Raw genomic sequence first — 25,990 nt, forward strand, 5'->3', positions numbered from 1 at the left:
TCACCAATGGCCAGCTGCCACTGTCAGTCACAAAAGTCTGCCATTTCTTTTTTTGTCTTTTTTTTTTTTTTTTTTTTGTCTTTTTGCCTTTTTTAGGGCCGCTCCCACGGCATATGGAGGTTCCCAGGCTAGGGGTCTAATCAGAGCTGTAGCCACCGACCTACACCAGAGCCACAGCAACGTGGGATCCGAGCCACGTCTGCAACCTACACCAAAGCTCACGGCAACACTGGATCGTTAACCCACTGAGCAAGGGCAGGGACTGAACCCGCAACCTCATGGTTCCTAGTCGGATTCGTTAACCACTGCACCATGACGGGAACTCCAAGTCTACCATTTCTGAATGTTGTTTCGGTTAATATAGTATAGCTTGGGTTAAGATTTTAAGACAGCATTTCAGCTAGCATCTCTCTGTAGGTAGGCCTAGTCCTTGCTAGAGGGGTTATCACAGACTCCGTAGGGCTAACCAGCAGACCATGCTTAGCCAAAGCCCTTAGCAAGAAGCATAGCTGCCAGACTAGAGGCTGCATGGGAACAAGCTGCCGGGTCTTAACAGTGTTGTCCGAAAAATTTTAGATTTAATTTACATTCAGGATGAGATTAAGATAGAACGTATGGACATTCATTGCATAATTCATAGATTGAGCTCTTCATGGCCCCGGTTACTAACAGTGTAAATTTCAAATAGGATCCTATGTACTTCCTCGAGGACTCATCAGTTTTTATTTTCAACTCTGAATATCGTCAGACCTGTGTCTCCAGAGTCCAGTGAAAGCCAGGAACTTAGCACGTCATCCCAGTCATAGATCCTTCTCTGCTGGGGCAGGGAATCCTCCAAGGGCTTAAAGCTGCTCTCCAGAAACAAGAGGTTTCCTTTAGAAGGAACCCTGCATAAGACATCAACCACTGAATCAGACGAAAACATCCCTTTAAAAAATGCAGGAAAAATTAAGGGAGCTCCAGCTTCTGCCTTTTCAATAGGCCGTAGATAAAAAAATAATGATAACCCCAGTGGTCAAAAACAGTGCTTGGGAGTTCCTGTTGTGGGTGCAGCAGAAACTAATCCAACTGGTATCCTTGAGAATGTGGGTTCAATCCCTGGCCTTGCTCAGTGGGTCGGGGATCTGGCGTTGTTGTGAGCTGTGGTATAGGTCACAGATGAGGCTTGGGTCCCACGTTGCCATGGCTGTGGCATAGGCCAGCAGCTATAGCTCTGATTTGACCCCTAGCCTGTGAACCTCCACATTGCTGCGGGTATGGCCCTTTAAAAAAAAAAAAAAAAAAAAAAAAGGCAAACCCTCCAAAAAACAAAACGAACAAATAAAAAAAACACAATACTTGGTTAATCCAAATAAAGGTGATCTCAGAGTCCCTCTGTGGTTCCGCGGGTTAAGGATCTGGCATTGTTACTGCTGTCACTCCGGTCCATGCTGCGGCGTGGGTTTGACCCCTGGCCCAGGAACTTTGTGGGAGAGGCCAGAAAGAAAGGGGAAAAAAAAGGGATCTCAAATGTAATGTTTACTTTTTCAGAAGAAAACCTTATAAATGGCAAAAATGCTGGCTCTCGTGTGAGACTGTAAATTATGTTCCTGTAAGGTTCCACTCCGTAATATTTTTCTAATATGCCCATATTGACATTTCTGTAATTGAAAAGAAGTTTCATCTTTGCTTTCCTGAATGGTTCCTGGAAGTTTGCTTTCTCAGAACAGTACACTTACAGACAAACTTTGAAACGGAGACTTACAATGCGCCTGTGCTGTCTGATTTCCTCTGAGACTGCCTCTGTCCCTGCTCTTCCTCAGGGGTCCGCATGTGATTATGTTGGTATGCTCTGCACGGTTGCCCTCTTCTAAGTCTTACCTTATATTCAGATCGGTATGAAAAATAATGCTAATGTTTATGTCTTCTAAAGCTTTAGTTTTAATTATTTATACACATATAAACATGTACAATTCTGTGGGCATCTCACATAACTTTGGCAGTAACAGAAACCTCCAGTGCACAAGCTTTGGCTGTGTGCATTTGGTTGGTATAGGAGTTTTAACTTTTTTAACCTCAGGTATTAAAACCTAACTTTAGCACAAACCCAGAGTTCCCGTCTTGGCGCAGCAGAAATGAATCCAACTAGGAACCATGAGGTTGCAGGTTTGATCCCTGGCCTTGCTTAGTGGGTTGAGGATCTGGCATTGCCATGAGCTGTGGTGTAGGCTGGCAGCAACAGCTCTGATTAGACCCCTAGCCTGGGAACCTCCATATGCTGAGGCTGCAGCCCTAAAAAAGACAAAAAAAAAACGAAAATAAATAAATAAATAAAAATAAAAGGCACAAACCCAAGTTAAGCAAGATGAAAACGTTCTAAAGACCTGTTGCACAATCTTGTGCTTGTACTTAACAGTACTGTACTGTACACTTAAAAAATTTTTAAGAGTGGATTGTATGTGTTCTTATCAAAGCTAAAAAAAGAAGAAAATAAGAGGCACAAACAGAAAAGAAGGAGCAGAAAGGAAGGGCAGGAACTCCTGTTGGGGCTCAGCAGTAACAAATCTGACTAGGATCCATGAGGATGTGGGTTCGATCCCTGGCCTCGCTCAGTGGGTTAAGGATCCGGCGTTGCCGTGAGCCGTGGTGTAGGTCGCAGACAAGGCTCAGATCCCTTGTTGCTCTGGCTGTGATGTAGGCCAGTAGCTGGAGCTCCAGTTCAGCCCCTAGCCTGGGAACTTCCATATGACACAGTGAGGCCCTAAAAAGACAAAAAAAAAAAAAAAAGGGCAGGGGCAGAAGTGTCCATAGATCTCAGAGGTAACTGAACTGCCTGTAGGATGTCCATCCGTGGCCTCTGCATCTCTTAGCTTCTCTCCGTGGGCTCTTTTCATTCCTTTCTCCTGCAGAACAGCCACTTCTCAAGATACTGATGCCTTCAAACTCATATCCACAGACTTGTCACTCAAGAGGCTGTGCTTTTCCTCCCTAGGATTAGGAAGCTCCAAGAGAGGATTGTCATTGTCCTGGATGGCGTTACCGTCCAGCCTTGTGTGAATGTGACAGGCCACACTCCTTAGACCTATGTCTAGAGGGAGGAGTAGTTCCCCAAAAGGAGGTTGTACCGTCAAGAACAGGGGGGATCCTGTGAAAGGAAGATAACAGAGGCTGTTGGCAGACCACCAATTTGCTACCCAGCACACAGATGTGTGCTGAAGTGTGTACACACAAACACACACACACCCATCCCCATGCACGTTGCCACTTCTAGACCTTTCCTTGCTCACACAGTGCAACAGTTCAGCTGCAAATGCACACTCGCCTTTCCCTCTCCTGCAGACAGCACTGGGTCCCAGATATCAAGGTCATGTCCATTCGTCTGGATCAGTCTGGGTACAACTTTGTGATTCACGAAGCTGCTCTACCATGGACTGAATTATAACTTTAAAGAACTCACACATCCCTACAGCTCACAACTATAACTGTAACTCACAACTCCATAAAGATAGAGATCTGAAAATAGGATAATTGCAATTCAGAGAAGAGGGGAAAAGGAAGTAACAGGAAACATGGCATATTAAGCCACACTTGCCTGCTTTCTCCTGAAACACCATGAAAATGACAGACAGTCGGGACGGTGGTTTTTTTTTTAAACAACAACAGAGAAAACTGGACAAAGAGACAATAGCAACAACATTTTAGAAGCAGCAAAACAGATGGATGAGTGATAACTGATTTTCCAGACTGGAAAGAAGTAAAACCTAAGCCGGCAGAAAAACCCAGAAGAAAGCCCACTCGGGAATGAGAAGCTCTAAGAGGGGAAACAGGATGACTGGCTGATACTCTAAGAAGCAGCTGGAGCCTCATATTGTCTCCATAACTGGGCACCTGCCCTTACCCACCCTGCCAAAGAGCTGAGATTTATGTTTGTGGTTTCTGGAATAATACAGCCCCCATAAAAACCCTGGGTGTCTTGATTCTCTCACCTCGGTGGGCCGTCTCTTTCCCTTGCAGCCTCACATTAAAGACTTCAAGAAGTCCTTGCTGCATCCAGTTCTTCCTCTCAAAGTGACTGGAACTCCAGCCAGAAGGGGCACAATTTCTAAGTCCCAGGGTCCCAGAGACTACCGTTTAACCAGTGGCTTTGCTCTGTAGCCGCATAGCAAAGGGTGATGAGTTCCCTCCCTGGGATGGAGAGTTTTCTGCCATCGACCCCTCAGCTTGATTCAGCTAGTTCCAGTCAGGGTTACACCCCACTCCTAGTGTTAGTATCTTAGTCAGAACTCTTGGCTGTAACAGAAGCTCAGTTTGAATTGGCTTAAGGAAAACAAGATCTTTTGTTTGTTTGTTTTTGTAACCAGACTGTGGTCGGAGCAGGGGATATGTGGCTGGGCCTCCAGGATGACAAAACAAGGAGAACTCTAACTCACATAGGTGTGTCCCCGCCTCCCCCACCCCCACCCGAGCTCCGGGCTCCTCTACTCCAGGCCTGCGCCTTCTTCCCTGATGTAAGTGCCTTTGACACAGCAGGGAACAAAGCCAAGAGGCCTGTGAGTTCACATTGTGTAACCACATTACCCTACTTGGATCCAGCTTGAAAACTTGCCATGAAAGTTCCTTTTGATCCATCTTGGGTCATATTACCCACCCTGGGGTTTTCTGTTTGGTGGCCCTAGTAGAATAATATGGTTGAATGGGTAGGGTTCAGTTCTCAAAAATGTGGGGGGGGTGTCCTAAAAAAATGGAGGGTCTGCTGGCCCTGGAGAAGATAGAGGTGCTGAGGAGACATGTAGCTATAAGCTTCTTTTTTAGGTGGTTTCTGAAAAACAGTGCCTGTGGAGGTATATGACATTGCAGCTCCATTTGCATAGATTCGTTTTAGGAGAACTTTTCCCCCCACCGCCTCATTTTAGTTTTTCTCAAGGGTTAAGTCATTCTTTCTGAGTTTATGAAGATGATTATGTTATGACAGAACATCCTCTTTGGGTGGTGACAGGTAGATACGAGAGCCGCTCATTCTGAGTAAGTCCCCAGTTACGAGGAATCTTAAAGGGAAGATTTTACCAGCTAGAACTTTTTTTACTTGGATACATACTTCACAAGAAGGAAAAGCACTTTCTAAAGGCCAGAAGATGCCCCAGTATAAATATTATTTCTGAACTGTAAAAACAGGACCAAGTTAAGAGATGAGTTGCATTATAATGGTCTTAAAATGATTTTCTGACCGGGTGCCAAGGGAAAGAATTTATCTTGTTATCTACAGAAAACAATAGATTGACAAAAGCTGCGGGATGCTATTTTTTCAGACTGGCAACAACAGAGATGTTGGGGAAACTGAGAAAGGAGGCAAAATGAAATTGATCAAGTCAGGAGCTATTCATATGTGGACTCAGGCTGCTGATTCTTTCTTCTGTCAAAAGAGAAAAGTGGAGTTTGGTTGAAAAGCAAGAGCTAATGAGGTTTTCAGTGTAGCCATGAAGCAACTACCTTGTGTGAATTCTTCGTGAGAACTTCTCTAAGACAACTCAGGAATTCCCCCCCCCCTTTTTTTTTTGGGAGACAAGAAAAGCAGAGTAATTGAAAATTAACACATAATCTTATGGAACTGCAGGGGCTCAGTGTTGGCAGATTTCCAAAGTCCATCTGATGGCCTGGGCAGCCTGCCAATTTTCAGCTGCTTTGGGGTTAAGATTAAATTCCATTTCCTTTCAAGCATTTAAGGTAAATCCTTCAGCCGTTCTAACTCAGGTTGGTACAGACTAAAAGCTTGAGTATTTCCGAAGTTAGTCCGAACTTAAAAAGCTTCAGTTGAATAGTTTCCTCCTCTGACTGGACTGAGGCTTGAGGTCCTGAAGGTGAGCAAGAATCACATCCATTGCCGGCCGTCAGCAGCGCAGAGGGGAGGAAGGAACAGGCCTGGGGAGACAGACCGGGAGTTCAGGGCTGTCATGTTTGGATTGAGATGCCCGAAGGGACCCTGGGAGTGACGACAGGCTCTGTAGATTTTGGAGATGGGGGGCGGGGCGGGGGGGACACGGGGTGGTTGGTTTTCTTTCTGCCTTGAGTTAAGTGCCTTTGGTCAAGACACAGGAGGAAGATTTTGGCAAGAAGAGAGCAAGGTTCTTTTGAGTTGGAGGTGCCTGTGGGACACTGGGGACCAGACTATAGCTTGAGTTCTTGTCATCCAGATTTTTCCAGCTACCTTGGATTCATGTTAGCAAGGGGCAGAGTAGTCCTGAGATCCAACAAATGGCCAGTAGAACTGACACACACACACACCCACACATACCCACACATTCTCTCGCTCTCATTTTACACATGCTTTAGAGGCTGTTAACTTGCACACCCGTGGCCGTCCCTCCTAAGTAGCTGACTGGTTGCAGCCCACTGCTTTCTGGTGGTGGGGTGTGCCACCGGCTTGCATACACGAGAGAAATTCCTGTAGCGATGCTCAAATTTCTCTGCAGATCTGGCTTAGACCTACTATATTGAACTATAGTTTTTCATTCCTCTTAATATCAAACTATTAAAATATTGCAGCTTCCTTTAGTAAAGCAGACATTTAAAACGAATCAGTACTGTAGTACAAGTTCTTACCCCTTTCCTGGGTCTTATTAGGAACCCTCCAGTCTACTCCCCACCAATCCTGTCTTGTCTTTGCAACCAGAGGGATTTTTCCCAAGTGCAGAGGTCTGAGTACAAGTTACTCCCCTGGATAAAACTCTCCAGTGGCTCTTTCTGCGGTGCTAAGAGCATAGACATGCTTTGTCCTAGCCGGTATCGCAGCCGTTAGCCGCTGTGGCTGTTGAACACTTCAGATGTGGCTGGAGTGATGAAGGGAGTGAGTTTTTAATATCATTTGATTTGGATTCATTTGAATGTGAACAGCCACACATGGCTAGTGGCAGTGCAGTTCTGCAGGATAAAGCCCACGTTTTTTTTTTATTTCTGAGATGAACGTTGCGGGCATCTCTAGCAGTACCTATTCCACGCTTTCTACTTGGCATTTACACTCAGAATTACTCGAATCACCCCAAGCCAGTTTCTGCGCATACTATTTCAGCCTTGGTGCCATCCCTCCTTTTTCTGTTAGCCCCCTGTCTTTGTCATCTACTTCTTCCTTTTCTCCAAACCTTGCTGCTGCTTGCCTCTTAATAAGCCCTTCTGCTTGGAAAGAGATTTTCTTCTTCAGTTATTTCAAGCACAGCATCTTATAAATTGCCTGCTTGTTTCGTATGACTTATTCTGGAGTATTGGCTTCTAATGCGTTACCTCCTGATTCACTCCAGCTGTCCCCTCTTGGTTACCTGTAACCTCCCTCTCCACCAGTGAGAAACCTAGTTTCCGTCATTCACCCTCCATTTACTTATTTGGTCCTTTCTAGTAGCACGTACAATAGTATCAGAATCGTTATTTTTTGAACACATTGCTGAGATATAGTTCATACATCATACAACTCATCCATTTAAACTATGAGTTAGGAGTTCCTGCTGTGGTGCCATGGGTTAAGGATCTGGTGCTGTCTCTGCGGCGGCTCAGGTCCCTGCTGAGGCAGGGGTTTGATCCCCGTCCCAGTGGGTTAGGGATCTGACGTTGCAGCACAGGCCTCTGACCCAGGAACTTCTGTATGCCATGGGTGTGGCCAAAAAATGAAAAACTAAAAAATGTGTGATTTCATGGGTTTTAGCGTATTCACAGAGTTGTGCAACCATCACCAAATCAACTTCAGAACATTTTCATCACCCCCCTCCCCCAAATTGATTTGTTACTAAACCATCTCCAGAGTGTGGAGAATTGACTATACAGAACAGAGAGGAAGAAGAGAGACCAGTCAGGAGGTTCTTAGACCAATGGCCTGGGTGAGAAATTCCAGGTGAGAAGTTATGGCGGCACTGGAGGTGGCGAGAGCGGCTGCTCTGGGCTCTGTTTTGAAAGCAGAGCCCCAGGACTAAGGGGTTAGATGTGGAGCATGAGAAGAGGAGAGAAACTAGAAAGGCTCCTGAGCTTTTGGCTGGATGACTGAGTGAATAGGGATGCTGCTTATTATTAACTGGACGACCTGGGGGAGTAGCAAGTGAGGAAGGAGGCAGGCGGGATCAAGAGTTCTGTTTGAGGAGTACCCACTGTGCCCTTGTGGGCTAATGATCTGGCTTGTCTCTGTGGAGACTCCAGTTCGATCCCCACCCCCGTGCAGTGGGTTAAAGATCCAGCCTTGCTGCAGCTGTGGTCAAGGTTGCAGCTCTGGCTCGGAATCAGTCCCTCCCTGGCCTGGGAACTTCCCTATGCGGCAGGTGTGGCCAAAAAAAAATAGTTCTGTTTTGAGCATGTCGGGTCCCCTGTTAGGCAGGCAAGGGGAGGAGTTGAACAGGCATCAAATACATGATTTGGGTGCTGCAGGTACAGGTCAGGGCTGGAATATAAAGTTGTGAGGATTATAGTAATAGCTTTTAGGATGATTGTTCTGAGAATAAATAAAAGAAGACCTATAAAGGTATCTGATAGGTCACAAGTACTCTGTTGACAATGACTCCTACCTTATTTAATCTTCCCAACACTCTAAAGATTCCACGTGGTCGATTTTATATTATGATTATTTTACACATGAGAGGACTGAGACAGAGAGAGGTTAATGTCCAAGCTCACACAGCTAGTAAAGATGAGAGTTTGGATTAAACCCAAGACTGCCTGACTCCAAAGCCCGTGCCCTCAGTTGCCAGGCTCTGTTGCCTCCTACTTAGTAATTCCAAATCCCACTGCCAGGGGCTGCACGCTGCCACGCCAGAGCCAGCCTGCCTCTAGCATGCTTGACCTGCTTCCCACCTTGTCCCACCACCGCTTACCCTTGATCCTGACCTCCTCCCCCCACCCGCTCGAACCCCTCCCCCCACTCCCTGCCCCAGCGGGTGTGATCTTAACCTCGGCCAAAGGCGGCCTCTCTTGCTGGAGATTCTGCTGAAGCTGTGAGACATCACCTGGGCTCCGAAGCCCCCAGCGTCTTGGAGAGCAGTTCTCACACTGCAGTGTGCATCTGGGACACTGCGAAGCTCACTTCAAATGCAGATTCTTGGGCCAGATTATTGGATTCAGTAGAAGCTTGAAAGCTCTGAAGGAAGATGTCTAGGGAAACACGTTTTTAGAAATGCTGCCTTTGACCCTACCAGTCCCATCAGGACTCTCTGTCCCCAGCTATGCTCAGCATAACCTCTGGTGTAGAGCTGGGGGTGCCGAGCGAGGGAAAAGAACTCTCTTTAGGGTACCGGGGGGGGGGGTGTTCATTTCACTGTCACTCCTTTTTTAACTCTGGTTCATTCTACTCAGCCTTGCTTTTGTTGATCTTCCTAATTGGGTAAAGTTCTATTATGATAGCCTCTCATAGGGGAACAGTGCCCTTCTCGTCTCAACACTTACAGCATTTGCCATTTTCCACTTATTGGTGTGATCATCTCTTTTCTACTTGACTCTTCGCACCAACAGAGCAGAAACCACATCTGGGTTTTGCTTGCTGTGTTGTCCTCATCTCCTGACACCTAGTAGGTCCTCCAAACATTGGCTCAGCTTCCCAATTTCCACTAGAAATATAATTACTGTGTAATCAAGCATGAACATTACCTACTTTTATGGGTTGGAGTAACATCTAACAGCTTAGAAGTGAACAGTTATTATTTTTATAATTTTTTATAGGTTCCAAACTACTGATTTGCTTTAGAAAAACAAATTTCTAAAGTGAAACCTATCTGTAAGTTGGCAGGGGTTGTATATGTGTTGCATATGCACATTTTATGCACATACACAATTAAAAAGGAAAAGAGTTTAAATTCAAAAAGTAAATCTGGGAGAATAGTGCAGTCTTGAATGAGAGCAGAACAACCTAACACCCAGACCCCAAACAAAATTATGGAAACTTCATGGACATCTGCATTCCTTCCTTACCAGAGACAGCTGCTGTTAACGCTTTTCATTGTGGTTTAGCTGCCTAGTTTTTATCTGGCAAACAACACTGGTTCTGAAGAGCAGTGCTCGGGTCACGCTGGAATGGAGTTTAATGGACTGTCGCTGCTGGGGTAAACGTCTCCAGTCTGGGTTCTGCCTTTTCCTTTGGAACCCCCCGTCGGATGCTCGGCAGAACCCCTTCGGTACAGGAGCCAGGGGACCTCCACGGGCCACACCCACGGGTCACTTCTCAAGACTGGCTTGACCTCTCTGTGGCGTTTGACGTAGGCAATTGCTCCCTTCCCCCGAAACCCTTTCTGCACTTGCCTCCAGATACTCCGCTCTTCTGATTTTCCTCCTGTTCCTTCTCGGCCTCCTCTCTGACCTCTGAATGTTAGTGCACCCGAGGGACCACTCTCTGTCTGTCTCGACGCGCTCACGCTCGTCACTTACGGGTCCCGTCCAGACTCGGGGCTTTCAGGGAGCGCTGCATACTGGCGCCTTCCCCGCTGCTTCTTCTGGCCCAGACGTTTCCCTTTTCCCCCACGTATCTTCCTCCTAATCTGTCTTTTTGTGTGGATGTTTCATACACGTTTCCCAATGAGCATGTTGTAAACTGAGGTCTGTCCTCTCCCAGGTCTTTCCCAGCTCGGCGAGCGGCGGTCCCATTCTCCGAGGTGCTTGGTCAGAACCCGTGCTGCTTCTCCCGTCTAAACCGCCAGCTTATTAGATCAGCTCTATCCGAAAACACTGTCAGAATCTATCCAAGGTCTTCTTGCTATTTCTTATCACTTTGACTGCTGCTACTCTTTCCTCGCCACGCATATCTCTCATCTGGAAAGTTCAGGAAGTAGCCTTTAAATTGGCCGCTTCTTTCCCCCACTCTCTGGCGCTTTATCTTTCATAGAGCAGATGATCCTATTAAAATGTAAGTTATATGGTACCTCACTTCTACTCATATCCTTCCAGCGACTTCTACCATCAGAGTAAAAGCTGAAGCCGTTGTACCGGTATGCAGGTTACATAGCACTACTTCTCAGTCTCTCTGCCACAAAGGAGCAGTTTTGTTTTAAATTCTAGTTTGAAGTGAGCGGATACTCTACAAAAGCATGATTAATGAATTACTACCAGGAGAACTTTCCACTCTGATTGTGGCAAGCTAACCATTATCAGATTAGCTCCCCAACTGTAAACTCCTAGAAAACGGGTCTGAATATAAGAAACACCTGTCTTCAGGAATAAGCCAGTAAATAGCATGGAACTGATCCCTGAGGGAAGGGAAACAATGGGAGCGCCCTGTGGTTGCCCAGCCTTTCCGCTGGGAGGCTTTTGCCAAGTCCCAGTGCACGAAACAGGCAGAGCAGGGCAGTCTTGCTGAGAGTAGGAGGTGGAGATTGGAGTTTGGGGAGGCTGGAATTTGCTGAGCAGAACACCAGACAGGAGGAAGTGTGCGGAGAAAGAGCTCCATAAATGTGAAGAGAGGTCCCTTGAGTCTTTGGCTGAAAACTAAGCTGTATTTGCATAGAAGAAGGTTTCACAACACCAGTAAAAGAACAACTACCTGGGAAAGAACAACTCCTGGGGATTTCAACGTGGATCAGCAGTCTGAGCTCACACAGTTGTCTGGGTTTCAGCCAACCAGAGCAGAGACATCACTGGACATTTGAAGCATTGGGGAAAGACCCCAGAAAAACCACGTCTTAGAAGCAGGATGAAAATAGCCCTAAATAAAGGCTCTCTAGATCAACACTAATGAAGCTTAACACACGCCTCAAAAGGATTGATGTGTCCACAGTAAATTAACTGATGGCCAGACTCTTTAGAGGAAGACATCAAAATCCAGAATTCAGTGATGTAATATGCAGAATTTGCACCATCCAGGGGGAAAAAAAAATTAGAAGACAGAGAAAAAAGTTGGCTCAGTGAATTCAGGATCCAGTGTTGTCAGTGCTGTGGCGCAGCCAAAAAAAAAAAAAAAAAAAAGGAGCAGCTAGAGAAAAAAGGCATGTTACATACATGGGAAAAAGGATACGAATTCCCAGTGAATTCTCAGTAAAAACAGTGCAAGCTAGAAAATGGTATGACATCTGAAAGTGCTGAGAGAACTTAGTTTTATTCTCTCAAAAATATAGAAATATCCTATTCTTATTCACTGAAAAGGCCTAGAAGCAGTGGCAACCCCAAAACAGTGAGCACCCCAGCTCCCTGATTTGGCCTCCGAATACCCTTTCTCCGTAAAGGGAACCTGGGAGTCTTGAAAAAATGGTTGATTCCAAATATGGGGCAGGGTATATATACAACATGAGACTGGAGCATCTTATTGTGCAAATACAGAAGCTGATAAGCTCTACAGGTCAGAAGAACACAGGAGCCTGCTTCCAGGGGCTCCCACTGGTCAAAGTTAGGACAATTTGCACACCAAAAAGATGATTGCAGTGAACTGAAGCACATCAAATACATAAAAATCCGAGTTCATAATGATACTAAAAAACCAGACTCCTAGGGCACTAACTCGTTCTTCTGTTGATATTTTTAAATAGTAAGAAATAGCAACCTTTTTTTTTTTAACTTTCCTGAATGAGCTGTATTTCACAGTAAGCAAATAGATGAAATTAACAAATGCACAGAAGATGATAAATCATCATTTTGAACCCCCTCATGAAATAACGTATCTAGGCAAGAATCATCAGTAAATGCTAAAATTATTAGGTAAGAAGTTGATGGAGGAGTTTGCAATAGAGAGATGTAACCAGTAACATCTGAAGCCACTGATCAGTACTTACATGCCATTCCATTATGGGCCTCCTATTTGATTTATAAGTACCTCGTATTACATATGATGGATTCTAGCCCCTTCTTAAAAACAAAACAGAAGCAAAAACTTTCCGTCACGCATCTAGATCTGACCCCACAGTGGCTAGAGAAATAAATTAAATGACACCACAGGAAATAGTCATATCCAAAGTGTAGGATATGCTGTAAGCTAACCCGTTTTCTTCACAAAAGATAACATGGAAGAAACAGGGAAAATAAAGTACTGTTGTAGTTTAAAGACAGAAACAGGGAGTTCCTTTTGTGGCTCAGCAGGTTACTAACCTGACTAGTATCCATGAAGATGCGGGTTCGATCCTCAGCCTCGCTCAGTGGATTAAGGACCCAGCGTTGCCACAAGGTGTGGTCTAGGTCCCTGATGCAGCTGCGATTCTGCGTTGCTGGGGCTGTCACCTTGGCTGGCAACTGCAGCTCCAATTCAACCCCTAGCCTGCGAACTTCCATGTGCCGCATGTGCGGCCCTAAAAAAAGAAAAGCAAGAAGGAAAAAAAAACAAACCAGAAACATTTAATCAAATACAAACATAAAAGAAACCTATCAATCAAATGCAAAGTGTGGACTCGGTATCTTGTCTTTAATTGTAAAAGGATATTTTTTAAGATTTGAGGAAACTTTTAGGTGGACTAAGATATTAAAGAATTGTTGTTAATTTTTCTAGGTGTGGTAATGGTGTTGAGGTTATAATTTTCCCCTATCTGATATCTGTACAGGCTGAAGCAATCCCAGTGAAATAATAATCTGGGATTGCTCTGGCCACCCACTCCTGCACAAGAAGTTGGGAAAACAAAGAATAAATTAAACAAGTTGACAAAGTGTTGATTTTTGTTGAACTTTGGCAGCAGGTACTTGAAGAGTAGTCATTAAACTGCTCTTTCTATTTTGTGCGTATTTTAATGTTTCTATAGTAAAAACTTTTTTTAAAAATCGTGTGCTTAAGGACCCCCATATATCTGTGAGAGAGCCTCACTCAAATTGTATGCAACACTGTCCTACAGTTGGATATGATTCTAAGAGGTTTGGTTTAAATACCAGTTTTGTGGGAGAAAATAGAATGATGCAGAATCCTTATGGAAACAAAATGGTTTAACTGGTATCATGAGGTGACACTGGAAGCTCTTACATGTAGACAAAAGCTGTAGAAGCATTAGGGGGCCGCTTAGTGATGACACAGACCCGCTCTGCCCCAGTTTTCCTGCCAGAGGGCATTTCCTAAAAGGTGCATCCATCACAGAGCCCAGAACCTGGCCAAGACTGGTGGGCAGGGCTCCCTGGCGAGCCGCTCCTTGGTTTCTCCTTCTCAAGGGTTGTAGTGTCGGTCAGCCAAAGCCGTCTCCTAAGGGACTGCTTTTGTTGAAAGCATTTGGGAGATGTATTCCCCATGGTCTAACACTGTGTTCCATTATGCATTGTGGTTTTTTATTGTTTTCCTTATCATGATTTATTATTTTTTCTATTTTTCTTTGACGTTTGCCCATTTTAATCCGTGTTCATTTCTCGCTCTGTGTTTGTGTGATGCTGTCTTTGCCTCCGTTGTTCCTAGGTTACAGTATAGCCAGCATATACCCAGTCACTTGGCTGATGAGCATGCGCTGATAGCCTCCTATGTGGCCCGACTGCAGCACTGTGCACGGTCAGTGGTAGAGCAGCAGCGGGCGGGTGGCCCGGGGCTGATCAGAGGGAGGGAGAGCTGTGTTACCCGGGGTTACCAGCTGGAGAAAGCTCTGCATGTGGGGTTTTTCTTGAGAAGCTACCAGCTATGTTTGGCAGAGTTTAAATAATTGCTAAAGCATTAGCTTCTGAAAGAGAAGGAGCCTTGCCAAGCCTGGGCACTTACCTAAACATCCAGTCAGAGATTCTCCTTTAAAGTGGAGTTCCCTTCCTTCAGATGACACTTAAAGAGTGTGTAAACCTCAGAGAGACGTGTGGTCCCAAACATGTGTATTCACAGAGGTATTTGATGCAGTCTCCTACTGTTCATTCTTGCCTAAATAATGAAATCTTTCTGTCGACATTCAGAGTTTCACATTGATCAGTGCACCGTGGCTAATCTGGGGGCTTTGACACCATCACCTTGTTACATCTTTACATGTTGCATCTTCATCTGTTCCCCCAAATGTATCATTGTTGATTATTTAAGCCAGTGATTTTCAACTATGGTATTGGGTCACTGTCACCTGAGGGACTTTTTCCAAACTATATGTATAATACTCTTCATATTACAATAATTATATGTATTTTAATAGCCCACATACCTCTTTCCCTGGGAACTACTGTAATAGTGATTCACTATTGATATGGGAATATGACTGATTCCTCAGTGGGTTATGGTGGAAAAACACTTGATAACCCCTAACTCTAGCGGAGTTAACCCTTTAAAAGAGTTAATACCACAGCAGAAATTATCACAACGTTGTAAATCAACTGCTTCAATAAATTTTTTTTAAATGGTAAAAAAAAAAAAAAAAAAAAAAGAATTAATACAAAACAAAGTGCCGTTACATTCAGGCAGACCCAAAGCCACCCACCTAGTCCAGGCCCACACCTGCCACCATTCTGCAAGGAGAATGGCAGGTAAATTTAAATAACCTAAGGCCTCCCTCCCATTTGCATAGCAGCAGTCTCTTTGCCAAACAACCTGAGATTCTTGTTCTTAGAAAACTATAATTTATAAACTTAAACACATGAGAGAGTCTATAGCCTTCAATTTCGATCTTAGTTTTGCTCTTAACATGCCACGACTCCATAGGAAGCACTTATTCCCCATGATAATAGAAAAATAAATTAATAATCAACTTAAAATATATGTACCCGAAAAGGACTGTTTTAAGTATTATACTTCATAGCATTTCCCATGGTTTCCTCAGTATGACTGGGAGGTGTTATTATTTTTAGGCATTTACTTGTCTCTAAGGCCTTAGAGAGACTGTAGGGTTCTCCTACCTCCCGACTCTGTTTTATTGGCTTCTTCTGTAGGAAGGACGCCTGCTAACTGTGCATTGTATCACAGAGTGTCTCCTCACCCAGCAGATAATTTCTGAGCACTCTGTCCCAGCCCTTTGCTCTCTAGGGAGAGGGCTGTCTCACCCCTGGCAGGACAGTTCATTTATTATCAGTAGGTGCAGTTGTCCACATGATTAGAAGTTCCCCTGGTGAATATAGCAGCAGAGTGTTGGATGGAGACTACTGCCTGATATTTCTGCCCAGGAAGATTTGTGCTAGGTTTAGCTGAGGTCCTCAAGTTTCAAGGCTTAGGGATTAGGCTCCCTGAGCAAGCTCTGGCGGCCAGGAGCTCTGGAAGAACCTGAGGATGGCGTGAGCCCTGCATCTCTTCTTGATTTGCAGTCTAAGGAACTGGGCGTCATACCTCCTCAGAGAAGTCAGAAATTTCCTGACAGTGAAAATCAGCTCAAGCAGAAGACTAAGGAACCTTTCTAATTTCCCTCATAGTTTTCATTGACCTTAAAACATCCCATCAACATAAAGTTCTAGTTTCTGGCTGGAAAGCAGAGCCAGTTAAAGCAACCCTGTCGTCCATCCTGGGGTCTGAATGACAAACAGGATCAGCCCTCCTAAGGAGATGGAATGTGCTGGAGGAGGAGGCGCTCTTTTGCACAGAGGAACCTCTTGTGTCCCTTGCCAAAAAGCAGAGGTCAGCCAGTCTAAGTCCCACTTCTTAGGCTGCCATCATCTCCATAATAGTATCCACTCCTATTGTTAAATGTTCATTTTGTTGTTATTTTTAAAATAAAAATAGCCCTCTTATTTTAGATAAACATCTTTAAGGCACAAATATCATAATTCAGCCCTGACTTTGGGCCCTTGACCCTGAAGTATTAAAGCCGGCTGATGGTACCAGGTTCTTATTACAAGATCGTCTTTGGAGAAAATGATTACCCATGCTAGAGGCTGACACCTAAACTTACATAGCATTGAGAAGTGTCATTGACAGAAGACAGTGACAATGGCAGCATATTTTAAAAAAACCCATCCTAGAGGAAAGACCAAGTTAAGCATAAAGAGCTAGCCACAGAGATAGAAATAAAGGAAGGTAAAAAGAAAAAAAAAATCCAAGAAAGATACAGTTGGTACTGTACATGAAACGTCCCATAAATCTCTATTGATTTAACTCCATCCTTCCTGGATTCCCCTTGGTTATTATAACAAGATTTTATGAATGTTGAATTCATGTCCTTCCATTTTTTCATATTTTTTCGCATTTCGTATTTTGTCATATTGTTAAATTCCAGTCAGGGGATTTTGGAACCCCGAGAACCCGAGCCAGAGTGGAAGCAAGCCACAACAGCCATCGCCAGTCAGTTAGGCACCATCATTAGTGTTCCCTTCGAGCATCTGCCAGACTTAAACAAAGAATTAGCTAGCCCTGGTCCCGATAAATCTAGGAGTGCCCTGATACAGATAAGTAAGATGCTAAATTACAGGAGTCAGTCATAATGAGCAGAAAAATTCCAAATGAGCAGCACATAATACACAGAACTAGCCTACTGCCCAAGAACCCTTTTTCATCCAGCTACAGCACTGATATCTCACCTTTAAATTTTTGGAGTGCTGGAACTCTTATTAAGACTAATGGACTTGGAGTTCCCATCTTGGCACAGTGGAAACGAATCCGACTAGGAATCCTGAGGTTGCGGGTTCGATCCCTGGCCTCAGTGGGTTGAGGATCTGGCGTTGCCATGAGCTGTGGTGTAGGTTGCAGACACGGCTCGGATCTGGTATTGCTGTGGCTCTGGCGTAGGCCGGCAGCTGGAGCTCCGATTGGAGCTCCAGTTGGAGCCTGGTAACCTCCATATGCCGCAAGTGCGGCCCTAAAAGGCAAAAACAAAACAAAACAAAAGAGTAGCAGACTTGATTCATTCACTCTAAGATGGGGCTACGGTTGTAGAACAAGCATGCGAAAAGAAGAGGAAGAGGCCTTGAAGGAGGATGTTCACCCCCCTGGAATCCTCCAGCCTTGCCGTGTTGTGAGGCTGCCCGACCCTGGGTCCCTCGGGGTCGTTCAGCCAGTGTTAAACGTACTCTTCCTCAGCCCTCTGTGTTCAAGAATGCCTTGCTTTTTCTTGGTCTTTTTGCATCTAAGACCTCTATGTAAATGTCGTGAGGTTTTTTTTAAAAAAACAATTGATTAGAAATTGACCTCTCAGATTTGTAGATGCCCAGGCTTTTCTCAGCCCTTGCCTTCAAAAAGAAGTGCCCCCTCTGAAGGGGTGGGAGCAGTGGGGATATGCCACTGAAGAGAAGTGATATGCGTGGCCTCATCCTTTCTCCAAATCTCCTTTGTCTCAGAAGACCTTGGGATCTATGACTCGGGTCTCCGTTGCTTCTGTTACCATTGTTTTTCACAGGCGTTTCTCTCATCTGTTCTTTCTGAGAAAGAAGCGAGGGTAGGGAATGTTTCATAGATACCTGTTGAATGTTTATCTCCTTGGCAGTGTCCTGGACAGTCCTAGCCGGCTGGACGAGGAACACCGGCTTATAGCTCGCTATGCTGCCCGGCTGGCTGCAGAGGCAGGAAACGTGGTGAGTAAATAGGGGTTCTAATAGAGTCGCAGAAATCTGCATTACTTGAACATACAGATGGTAGGGCGATGGTAAACATGAAACTCGGAAGACTGGATACCCCAGTGACAGGAGGAGGGGAATGGGTTTAGGGGAGGGATTAAAGTGGCCTTTAATATTACAGTATTCTCTCTCTCTCTTTTTTTGTTTTGTTTTGTTTTGCTTTTTAGGGCTGAAGCCTCGGCATATGGAGGTTCCCAGGCTAGGAGTCGAATCAGAGCTGTAGCCGCCAGCTTACATCAGAGCCACAGCAACACGGTATCCGAGCCACATCTGCAACCTACACCACAGCTCATGGCAATGCCGGATCCTTAACCCACTGAGTAAGGCCAGGGATGGAACCTGCATCCTCATGGATGCTAGTCAGATTCATTAACCGCTGAGCCATAAGGGGAACTCCTACAGTATCCTCTTTCTTGTTAAAAAAGAAAATGAGTCAATGAAAGAAAATCAAAGAACCAGAATTGGGTTATTTAAAAAGATCACTAAAATTTATAAGACCTTAGGGAGTTCCCGTTGTGGCTCAGGGGGTTAAGAACCCAACTAGTATCCATGAAGATATGGATTTGATCCCTGGCCTAACTCAGTGAGTTAAGAATCCAGGGTTGCTGCAAGTTGCATTGTAGGTCGTGGATGTGGCTCAGATCTGGTGTTGCTGTGACTGTGGTGTAAGCCAGAGGCAATGACTCCAATTCATCCCCTAGCCTGGGAACTTCCATATGCCACAGGTACAGCCCTAAAAAGACAAAAAAAAAAAAAAAATTAATAAGCCCCCAGAAATCCTGATCAAGAAAAAAGGAAAGGGGATGTGGAGAAAAGGGAACCCTCATACACTGTTGGTGGGAATGTAAATTTCACTGTGGAAAACAGTGTAGAGCTTCCTTAAAAAACTAAAAATAGGAGTTCCTGTCGTGGCGCAGTGGTTAACGAATCTGACTAGGAACCATAAGGCTGCGAGTTCGGTCCCTGCCCTTGCTCAATGAGTTAACGATCCGGCGTTGCTGTGAGCTGTGGTGTAGGTTGCAGACCCGGCTTGGATCCCGCGTTGCTGTGGCTCTGGTGTAGGCCAGTGGCTACAGCTCTGATTCGACCCCTAGCCTGGGAACCTCCATATGCCGCGGGAGCGGCCCAAGGAATAGCAAAAAGACAAAAAAAAAAAAGAAATATCATGTGATCCAGTGGTTCCACTCCTGGGTATATAACCAGAAAAATATGAAAACACTAATTCAAAAAGATACATACACCCTAGTGTTCATAGCAGCACTGTTTATAATAGCCAAGACATGGCAGCAACCTAAGTGCCCACCAACAGAAGACTGGATTAAGAAGATGTGAGATGTGTGTGTGTGTGTATGAAATGTTGTTTGCAACAATATGGATGGACCTAGAGAATATCATGAACAATTTTTTTTGCCAATAAATTTGATAACCTAGATGAAATAGATTTCTTGAAAGACGCAAATTAGCAAAACTGACATAAGAACAAATAGAAAATCTAAATAGTCCTAAATCTGTTAAATTGAATTCATCAACTTCAAAAACTCTAAGCTCAGATGGCTTAACTGGTGAATACTGTCATGTGTTTAAGGAAGGGTAATAACAGTCTGGCACAAACTTTCAGAAAATAGAGAAAGAAGGAATGCTTTCCAAGTCATTTTATCAGACCATTATATCCCAACACCAAAACAGTACAGGGACATTACGGGAGAAGAAAGTCGATGACGTTCTGCCATGAACACAGATGCGAAAATCCCAAAGAAAATAATGAGGAAATTGAATCCAGCAATATGTGAAAAGGATAGCACTCCATCATCAAATGAGATTTATCCTTGGAATGCAAATTTATTTAACACATGAAAGTCAGCCAATGTAATTCACCATATTATCAATTTACTTACGAAAACTATACTATTTCAATAGATGCAGAAAAGAATTTGGCAAAATACCATGCCCATTTTTAATAAAACTTCTTAATACTATAGGAACAGAAGAAATTTCTTTAACCTGATAAAGACACCTATAAAAACCCTGAAGCTAATATGACACTTAGAGTTTAAATTTTGGAATATTTCCCCATGTCTCCTCCTACCACCTGTATTCACAATTGTACTGGAGAAAAGGGGTATAAAATGGCAAATTTTCCCAAATTGCTCTTTTTTTTTTTTTTGGTCTTTTTAGGGCTATACCCTCGGCATATGGAGGTTCCCAGGCTAGGGATCAAATCGGAGCTGTAGCCGCTGGCCTACACCACAGCCACAGCAACGCGGGATCCAAGCCGCGTCTGCAGCCTACACCACAGCTCATGGCAACACCGGATCCTTAACCCACTGAGCAAGGGCAGGGACCGAACCCGCAACCTCATGGTTCCTAGTCGGATTCGCTAACCACTGAGCCCAAATTGTTCTTTAAATTCAATACCAATCAAAATTTCAAAAAAAATTTTTTTTGCAGAAATTGGCCAACTAATTTTCAGATATATTTAGAAAACCAAAACAGTCTTGGAAAAGGGCAGAGTTGGAGGATTCAACCCTACTTGACATCAAGACCTACTCTGAAGTCACAATAATCAAGAAGGTGTGGTATTGGTGAAAGGATAAGCAAATCATCCGTAACATAGACACACATATAGTCAAGCAACTTTCAACAAGACACAAAAGCAATTCAGTTGGGAAAGGAAAATGTTTTTAACAAATGCTGCTGGAACAACTCTTTATCTCTATATGAAAAGAAAGAACCTCTACCCCCACCTCACACCATACATAGAGACCAATCTAAGCATTAACACTAAACCCTAAAACTATTAAAAGAAAACACAGGGAGTTCCCGTCATGGCGCAGTGGTTAACGAATCCGACTAGGAACCATGAGGTTGCGGGTTCGATCCCTGCCCTTGCTCAGTGGGTTAACGATCCGGTGTTGCTGTGAGCTGTGGTGTAGGTTGCAGACGCGGCTCGGATCCCCCATTGCTATGGCTCTGGCGGAGGCCGGTGGCTACAGCCCCGATTAGACCCCTAGCCTGGGAACCTCCATATGCCGTGGGAGCGGCCCTAGAAAAGGCAAAAAGACAAAAAAAAAAGAAAGCACAGGAGTTCACACTGTGGCTCACTGGTAGCGAACCCAACTAGTATCCAGGAGGATAAAGCTTTGATCCCTGGCCTCACTCAGTGGGTTAAGGATCCAGCGTTGCCCTGAACTGCGGTGTAGGTCACAGATGCAGCTCGAATCTGGTGGTGTTGTGGCTGTGACATAGGACAGACAACAGCTGCAGCTCCAGTTTGACCTCTAGCCCGAGAACTTTCAATGCCGCAGGTGCAGCCCTAAAAAAGAAAAAGAAAACGTAGAAAAATATCTTCATGACCTCAGAGCAGGCAAAGATTTCTCAGAGAGGTTATGGAGATCACAAACCATTAGGTCCAGTGTTGTTCTGGAGTGAAATTAGACTGGACAGGCAGGCCAGATCTTGCAGGACAGTATTCTATAGTGTATTGGTTTTAGAAATGTATACTAATTGATGTTTACTTCATCATAGAGAAATAAAGAATTTTGCTTTGTTTCTCTCTCAAAAAGTAATCTATCCCTTTGGATTTGTTTAGATCCAAAGACTAATATTAAGTCATACATCTGATTCTAACATTACAACTCTAAAGGTTAGTGAAATGGAACAGAATAGGGTGGGGGGGAGTCTAAGAAAAAGGCTAGTTTAATTAGTTAAACCTAAACATGCTCTCAATCTGTCATAGATATTCAAGTTATTTTAGAAATTAAAATTTTATAAATGAAATTAAACTTTTTGAGATAGGATAGCATCGTGGTTGAATTTTTTAAATTAGGTGTACTTATTGTCATTATATAGTCTTACTGACTTTTCAGAGTATTTTTTAAATTTTGTAAATAAAAGCTCCAAAGCCATTCGACCCTGAAAAGGAGCTCCTAGTACCCCTTCACTGCAAACAAGATAAATCTATTTACACCTGATAATTTCTGATGCCAGTTCTCTAATTCATGTGAAAATGATAATTGTTAGAAGAGTCTTAAGGCTAAATACTGATATGATCCCTTTCATCTTCAGTTTATTTTCCAAAGTGTAGTTTCTTATAAATATTGGGTCTCTCAGGAAGGATTCTTCTTGACTAGATTTCTGTTAAACAGAAGACTTGTAATCTGCTAATCTCCTACTGATACAAGTGCTTTGCATAAAGTGGGTGTAGTGCTCAAAAGAATGTATTTATAGCCTGCTAGATAGGCTTTGTATTGATTTAAAAAAAAAAAAAAAAAAAAAAACCTTCCACAAAGACCATTAAATCATTTTAACAGCCAGCATTATACCCTATAGAATGCTGCAGCTTCAGATTCTCACACCTTCCCTGGGTTCAGACAGGGCCAGTGAAACCTCTTCAGGCTGACCCTCAAATAAAGAAATTGTAGGTGCTTTGATGCTAGTTTGTTTTCCTGAAGTGCCAAATTCCTTTTTTAAAAAACAAAAACCAAAACTACAGTGTGTGACGAATCATAGTAATAATAGCAAATCGTCACATTTCATCAGAAACATCACTAGCATTAGATGCAATTGGATTTTTTTTTGGTATATTTTTAAAGTTTTTTTTTTCTTTATGAAAAAATTAAAAACTCATTATGGACAACACCGAAAAAGGTGTAAAGAAAGGGAACCCATTGTTCATTGTGATACTACCTAACATTTACACACTTTGTGAGATTTTCTCACATAGCCCAGACCTAGACGTCACAGCCCATCCAGTCAACTGTTCCACCCATGCACCATTTCAGAAATAGCCTTTTGGCTTCCTGGAATTAAAGATCAACAGTATTTTCATGTGGTGTTTTGAACACATTTAGTGACTTAAAATGCCTGTGAAACAGTCATTGTCAAACCTGGCTGCATATTATAATCTGGTGTGCAGCATGTAAAGAATATATAGAATCTTGGCTTTGCCTCAGACCTACTGAGTCAGAGCCTCTGGGTTTAGTAGGGTCCATTGGTTTTAATTTAAAAAAGAAAAGGGAAAAAAACCTTTTCAATCTTGTGATTTACAGCTAGCTTGGGAACCAGTGCCCTAAAATACATGCCTGGGTTTTTGAGCGAGAGGAGAGAGATATTAATAACCCATAGCCCTCTAGTTAGTCTAAGCAGCTTGAGCTGTTGGGAAGACTGCCCCTAGGATACAGCGGAAGTCTAGCTGATATCAAGCACGTCTCTGTGGAAATCATCCTGCCAAGTTCATACCGAAGGGAAACTTCCAGTCTCTTTTTAAGAGGTTCCAGAAATGTATGGTTCCGGTTACGGTTTGCCAACTGTGTTGGCTTTCCTTGGTTTATAATATTTGCCCACTTTTATTCAGTGGGGTCTTCACTTACATTTTTTAAATGAGTTTTATTTTTTTCCATTAGAGTTGGTTTACAGTGTTCTGTTAGTTTTCTACCGTATAGCATAGTGACCCAGTCACTCATACATATATATACTTTCTTTTTCTCACATTATCCTCCATCACATGCCATCCTAAGTGACTGGCTACAGTTCCCAGGGCTGTACAGCAGGGCTCGGTGGAGTCTTATTTCTTGTGTTTTTCAGATGTGTCTCCATCTCATTAAAGGTGATGGGGCTCAGTGGGATGACCTAAACCCGAGAGAATACTAGTGTGACAGAGGAAGGGATGCTCTTCCCATCTCTTTCCATAAATACTCCCATTTTATAGACAAGAAAAGAAAAGTACATAGTAATATGAAGTGTTTCAAGGTTTACACAGCAAGTAAATAGCAAACCCTAGGATTCCTAACGGGTCTACCTACTTCCATTCTTACCGCACTATGAGAAATCCTCCATTCAGTAGCCCAAGTAGTGTTTGTGTTTAACAAACTTTACATTATATGTTTTAGATCTGCAGAAGAATTATGAAGCTAGTACAGAGAGTTTCCATACAGCTCATGTTCCGTTTCCCGTGTTATTAGCATCTTCTTAGTCTAGCGTGTTTCTTGCAATAAATGAGCCAATACCAATACATTATTATTAACTAAAATCCATACTTTATTCAGATTTCATTCGTGTTTACCTAATATCTTTTTTCTGTTTGGGGGTTCCAGCCAAGATACCACATTACATTTACTTGTTGTGTCTCCTGAGGCTCCTCTGGTCCATGACAGTTTCTCGACTTTCCTTGGGTTTTTTGTTTGTTTGTTTGTTTTTAATTCATTGAAATATAGTCGATTTAGGAGTTCCCATCATGGCTCGGTGGGTTAAGAACCCAACATAGTGTTCATGAGTATGCGGGTTTAATCCCTGGCCCAGCTCAGTGGATTAAGGACCCAGCATTGCCACAAGCTGCGGCAAAAGTCACAGATGCGGCCTGGATTCCACATTGCTATCGCTGTGGTGTAGGCCGGCAGCCGTTGCTCTGATTCGACCCCGAGCCTGAGAACTTCCATATGCCGCAGGTGCAGCCCTAAAAAACAAGAAAGAAAGAGAGAGAGGGAGGGAGAAAGGAAGTCAATTTATAATTTTGTGTTGGTGTCAGGTGAAAGGCAAGGTGATTGTATGTTTTTAAGATTATTTTCCATTAGAGGTTATTACTGACTTTGTTTTTGAGGACCTTGCGGTTTTGAGGAATGTCCCTTCATTGGGAATTAGGATTTGTCATCCTCATGATTAGACTGGGGTTATGGGTTTGGGGGAGGAAGAAATGAGTGCCCTTTGCCTCCGGTCACATCACACGCACATCACTTATCACCGTCTGCCGACCTTGATCACCTGGCTGAGGAAGCACTTGTCAGGTTTCTCCGACGCAAAGTTACTCTTTTGTCCTTTTGCTACACTCTCCTCTTTGGAAGGAAGTCACTGTGGACGGACCACACTTAAGGAAAGGGGAGCTGGGCTCCACCTCCTCAAGGGCAGAGTATGTACGTATGTTATTTGTGATTGATTCCTTGTTTCCCTGTTCAGAATCCTGCAGTGGCTTCACACCACGTTCATAATGATGTGAAAACCCCTTTCTATGACTAAAAGGTCCTTTATGCTCTGAGTTTTCCCAATTTATCACCCACCCCTGGCCCACAGCTCGCCTCCCTCCGTCAGTACTGACCAGAACACACCAACCTGGAGTACCTGTGGGCCTTTGCCCATCTTTCTGCCCAGCAGGTCCAACCTCCAAACCTTCACCTGGTTTGTTTTCTCAGTTCACTGAATCTTTCATAACCACCTCATTAAAAAAGTCTTCTAAGTTTATTCTGTTTCATTACCCTATATTTCTTCATCAAATTTATCACTACTGATATTGTTGTTGTTTCTTTTTTTATCTTTCTTTCCCAATGTAATGTAAGCTACGTCAGGATGGGGGCTGTATCTATGCACTAATGCCTCCCTAGTTTCTGGAACAGTGTTTTAGCACATAGTAAGTACTCAGGAAATATTTGCTTGGCCTAATGAAAGAAGCACCTCTTGAAAGAAATCATCTTTTAGGTCTCTTCTGGAAAAGGTATTCTATGTCTGGAGTTCCCATTGTGGCTCAGCAGATTAAGGATCCGACTAGCATCCATGAGGATGTGAGTTCGATCCCTGGCTTTGCTCAGTGGGCTAAGGTTCCGGTATTGCTGTAAGCTGCTGTGTAGGTCGCAGATGCGACTCAGATCTGGCGTTGCCGTGGCTGCAGCTCCAATTTACCCCC

General features: G+C 43.7%; 1 protein-coding gene and 1 long non-coding RNA gene across 51 annotated transcripts in view; one reads left to right on the forward strand and one right to left on the reverse strand.

Moving 5' to 3' along the window:
* Positions 1-25,990, forward strand: part of DTNB (dystrobrevin beta) — a 247,992-nt gene that overhangs the window by 170,788 nt on the left and 51,214 nt on the right. For 40 of the 50 annotated variants that reach the window (XR_014842418.1, XR_014842419.1, XR_014842422.1 and 37 more), the window contains 2 exons: positions 14,282-14,371; positions 18,192-18,279. Coding sequence is in view for 44 of the 50 variants with exons in the window: in XM_085019802.1 (XP_084875928.1) it covers positions 14,282-14,371; positions 18,192-18,279 (178 nt within the window). In the remaining 6 variants the exon portion in view is untranslated. The remainder of the gene's footprint in view (positions 1-14,281; positions 14,372-18,191; positions 18,280-25,990) is intronic. The other 10 variants (XM_085019808.1, XM_085019814.1, XM_021087766.2 and 7 more) reach the window with 1 other exon arrangement.
* On the reverse strand, positions 557-10,980 carry LOC146404924 (uncharacterized). Its single transcript, XR_014842522.1, has 2 exons — positions 8,896-10,980; positions 557-3,124 (listed from the first exon to the last, which is right to left on the reverse strand). It is a non-coding gene; the product is annotated as an uncharacterized LOC146404924 (long non-coding RNA).

The sequence above is a fragment of the Sus scrofa genome, chromosome 3, assembly GCF_054392235.1.
Source record: "Sus scrofa isolate SSC_HxYL_T2T_F1_AM1 chromosome 3, Sscrofa_HxYL_maternal_Yorkshire_Landrace_v2.0, whole genome shotgun sequence".
Lineage (NCBI taxonomy): Eukaryota > Metazoa > Chordata > Mammalia > Artiodactyla > Suidae > Sus > Sus scrofa.